The sequence below is a fragment of the Capsicum annuum genome, chromosome 1 (genome assembly GCF_002878395.1).
Source record: "Capsicum annuum cultivar UCD-10X-F1 chromosome 1, UCD10Xv1.1, whole genome shotgun sequence".
NCBI classification, from domain to species: Eukaryota; Viridiplantae; Streptophyta; class Magnoliopsida; order Solanales; family Solanaceae; genus Capsicum; species Capsicum annuum.
Window position 1 is genome coordinate 1,163,003 of NC_061111.1, and position 3,729 is coordinate 1,166,731.

General features: G+C 30.9%; 1 protein-coding gene across 1 annotated transcript; it reads left to right on the plus strand.

Moving 5' to 3' along the window:
* The first annotated feature begins 504 nt into the window (after positions 1-504).
* LOC107863962 (bidirectional sugar transporter SWEET7) lies at positions 505-3,466 on the plus strand. The gene is made up of 5 exons (XM_016710185.2): positions 505-664; positions 934-970; positions 1,525-1,909; positions 2,054-2,173; positions 3,080-3,466. Exons 1-5 carry the CDS (start codon positions 619-621, stop codon positions 3,254-3,256), a joined length of 765 nt encoding a protein of 254 aa, XP_016565671.1. The 5' UTR covers positions 505-618; the 3' UTR covers positions 3,257-3,466.
* Positions 3,467-3,729: the final 263 nt, after the last annotated feature.

Here is a 3,729-nt window from a genome sequence, read left to right on the forward strand (position 1 = left end):
AAAATTTTGTTATTTAAAAAGTATATTAAAACTATAATAAGTTGTACGTTAATTTTCTCATGTTAGTATGTTATAAAATTTTAAAATATTGATCATAATTTATGTAATTTAACACCCGTAAAATCAAATGTGACTAATATTTTAGATAGAACAGAGTATGATAATATTTAACTAATCAGAAAAGCTAGAAAGAAAGAAATAATCTTCAAATATAGTATGATTTAAAATAAATTATAGATACTTGTATAACTATAGCTTATCCATTAAGGATAAAATGAGATTATCTTTAAACAAAAAAGCACAATAAATTTTTGAAAATAAATTAAAGGAAAAATATAATAAATGAGGACAGAAAAATATGTTTCATTTTTTTTTCTTTTGTTGACTTTTTTATTTATGTTATATTTTATTGACCAACAAAATAACTTTACATGTCATGCAAAGGAGAGAGAACTTTGCATGCTTTTTTTTTTTGGACAAAGCCAAAATAGCCCTTCCCACCTTCATCCTTTATAAGGCTATCCCATCTTCACACTTTTCTCCACATCTTCATTTCACACAAGTGAAAAAAAATAAAAATTCAAGTAATTTTTTTTCCCTTCTTTTTTCTTCATAGCTATGGTTTTTGGTAAGGAAGCTGCTAGGTTTGGTGTTGGTGTTATTGGTTAGTTCTTCATATATACTTCTTAGCTTAGTTTTATAAAGCACACACACTTATCTTTTGTGACGGAGCTAGAATTTTCATCGAATCGTGTGATTTTTGTTAGTGAAAGAGATTCGAATGAACCCCTTTCGCTCCTCTAGCTTGGTCCCTAGCTACACAGACTCAACAAAAAACATATATGTAGAAAAAAAAGAGTTCATGATTTTATTGTTATATTTCTTCAAAAATTTTTAATGGAAAATTTAATGTTTTTTTTTTTTAATTTTCAGGGAATATCATTGCACTGGTCTTGTTTTTGTCACCCTTGTAAGCTTCAATTCCCATGCTTTCTCTTTTAACTCTCCTTTATTTACTATAGTAAAGTAAAGAAGCTTTTAATGCATAAAGATTTTTAGCCTTTATACACCCTTTTTGTAAAAAACCTTTTACACTATCACGTCATTCAAAAAAACAAAATATTGAGCAAATATATATTACATATTATAACAAGTAAAGATAGATTAATGTTGATGTTATAGTTTTTCTTTTTTTTTAATAACCGTAGTCTCCGGGCCAACTTGATGCACCTCGACTAAATTCACGGGATACCTACAACCCGCACCAGCAATAAGTATCAGATAACTCTGTCCACCAAGGCTTAGATCGAACAGATGAGAAAAAGCACATAGTGTTTATCTTGAACCTGAGATGAACCTGAGACCTCATTTTCATGTATATAGTCAAAAACTCATTTATAGAGCATTTACTTTTTGTTACATTTTATAGGAAGGTGTTCAATTGAACAAACTTTTTTTTTTTTTTAACAAAACAAAAGAAAGACTTTTAAAACTTGTGATTTTTGTTCTTACTTTTTCTTACAGGATGACATTCGTTCGTATATGGAAAAGCAAGTCCGTGGAGCAATTTTCTCCAATTCCATACCTAGCCACATTTGTCAACTGTGCACTTTGGGTATTATATGGTCTTCCAATGGTTCAACCTCACAGCATTTTAGTTATAACCATTAATGGTACTGGTCTAGGCATCGAGATCGTGTACCTTATGCTGTTTTTCTTGTACTCGGATCGTAAGCAGAGGATTAAAGTTATTCTAATCGTCGTCGTTGAAATTATTTTTGTTGCTGTACTTGCGTTTTGCGTTCTAACTTTTGTCCATAAAGACGAAATAAAAAAAAGGGCAGCTATTGTTGGTAGCATTTGCATGGTGGGCAACATTTTGATGTATGCTTCCCCTTTGTCAGTCATGGTAAATAAATTTCTCAACTTTTTAATTTACTAGATATATGTATACATAGACATGCATGCACCCTAATGATATAAGGGTTAATTAAATAGAATCATGAAATTTTCATGTTTAAACTAAAGTTTCTTTTAATGATGTTTATTGTAGAAATTGGTGATCAAGACCAAAAGTGTGGAGTACATGCCATTCTTCCTTTCACTTTTTTCATTTCTCAATGGTGTTAGTTGGACTGCTTATGCCCTCATTCGTTTTGATGCCTACATTCTTGTAAGTATATAGTACAAATAAATTTAATTTTATACATGTATTTTTTTTTTCATTTATTTTGTTTTTAGTTTATAGTAGTTGTTCAGTTACAATAATTGCTGACATGTTATTTTTCGGTGCTGAAAAATTTGACTTGCTGACGAATTATATATGCTGGATAACTACCATATAAATCAATGACTTTAATGAAAAAATTGATTTTATAACTTTACTGATATATAAATAGAATTTAGTCATTTAGTGATTATGAGTGAAAATAATTTACCCTATATAGTCAAAGATTATATGGCTTGAAATTGTTATACTTGAGCCGAGGATCTTTTGAAAATGACCTTTCTACATCCACGAGGTTGTGGTAAGGTTTGTATATACCGGACTCTTTCCGACCTCACATGTGGGATTTCACGGGAATGTTGTTGTTGTCAAAGATTATATGGGAATGACAATAAGTAATTCATATATGTGATGTCTCTATTTTGTTGATTGTATAATTTAACTTCTCTTTAGGCAAGATGACGGCTCTTTTTTAACTCTAATTATGTTTATATCTTTGTCCCAGTATCAACAACCATTCTATAAAAGGAAAAAAGTGAATTTTTATATTCCCTGATTTGATTCTTTATAAGTAATTATAGTATGATAGCTCTAACTTAACCACCAAATCAAATTTTATTGGCTTGTAATTTACCTCATTAAGCTAACAAATATCATTATTTGTCCCAAGAATCAATAAGAAAATGAAAAAGGTACTCTAATCAATCAAATAAATCTGTGTGCAATACAATCAAGTTGTACCATCTAGTGACATGACAGTGTGGTTTATCTGTTACGACATGTTAAAATATATCGATGGTGCAAAATATTTGTATACGGTTAGTGTATATAAATTAAATCTTTTCGTATCAGGCACCTAATTCAATGGGAACTGCTCTTGGGCTGGCCCAATTGTTGATTTATGCTGCATATTACAAGTCCACTAAGAGGCAGATAGCAGAAAGAGAGGCTAAAGGAGAAGTGGTCATGGCTGAAAAGTCTGTTTCTGGTAGGGTGGCCCAAAAGCCCAATAATGATTCTAGAGTTTAAGTTTGTGTGGTTTTTGAAAGCCCATTTAACTTTTAGTATTTGATGTTTTAGCCCAACTTCTTTTCTCATGACACCTTTTAGTACCCCCTACCCCCCACCCCCACCTCACACCCCCCACCTGGGTGCCTAAGGCACTCTTATCTACCCCTTACAACATGTAACAAAGATAGAATGAAAAATTAAGCTGAAAATTCAGCAGTTTTTATTACAGAATTGTTGCTTTCTTTATATTAAAATAATTGTTTCCTTTGGCTATACAATCGCACGGTTTCTTGAATTTAAAACCTTATTTCTGTCGTAACTAGTTCTTCTTGTTGAAGGGACGACTGTACTTTATGACAGTACACACACATTAATCATTATCTTTGTCAATACGAGCAAATCATCGGTCACAATTTACTACTCTTTTGTAACAATAGATGTAAACTTGATAAAAATTTACACTTAGTCATGCTTTATTAACAACTCTCTCT

Coding starts and splice junctions, on each gene's coding strand:
- LOC107863962 (XM_016710185.2), top strand. CDS start 619: ATGGTTTTTGGTAAGGAAGCTGCTAGGTTTGGTGTTGGTGTTATTG. Junction 1,910..2,053: donor CTTCCCCTTTGTCAGTCATG/GTAAATAAATTT, acceptor TGTTTATTGTAG/AAATTGGTGATCAAGACCAA. Junction 2,174..3,079: donor GTTTTGATGCCTACATTCTT/GTAAGTATATAG, acceptor TTTTCGTATCAG/GCACCTAATTCAATGGGAAC.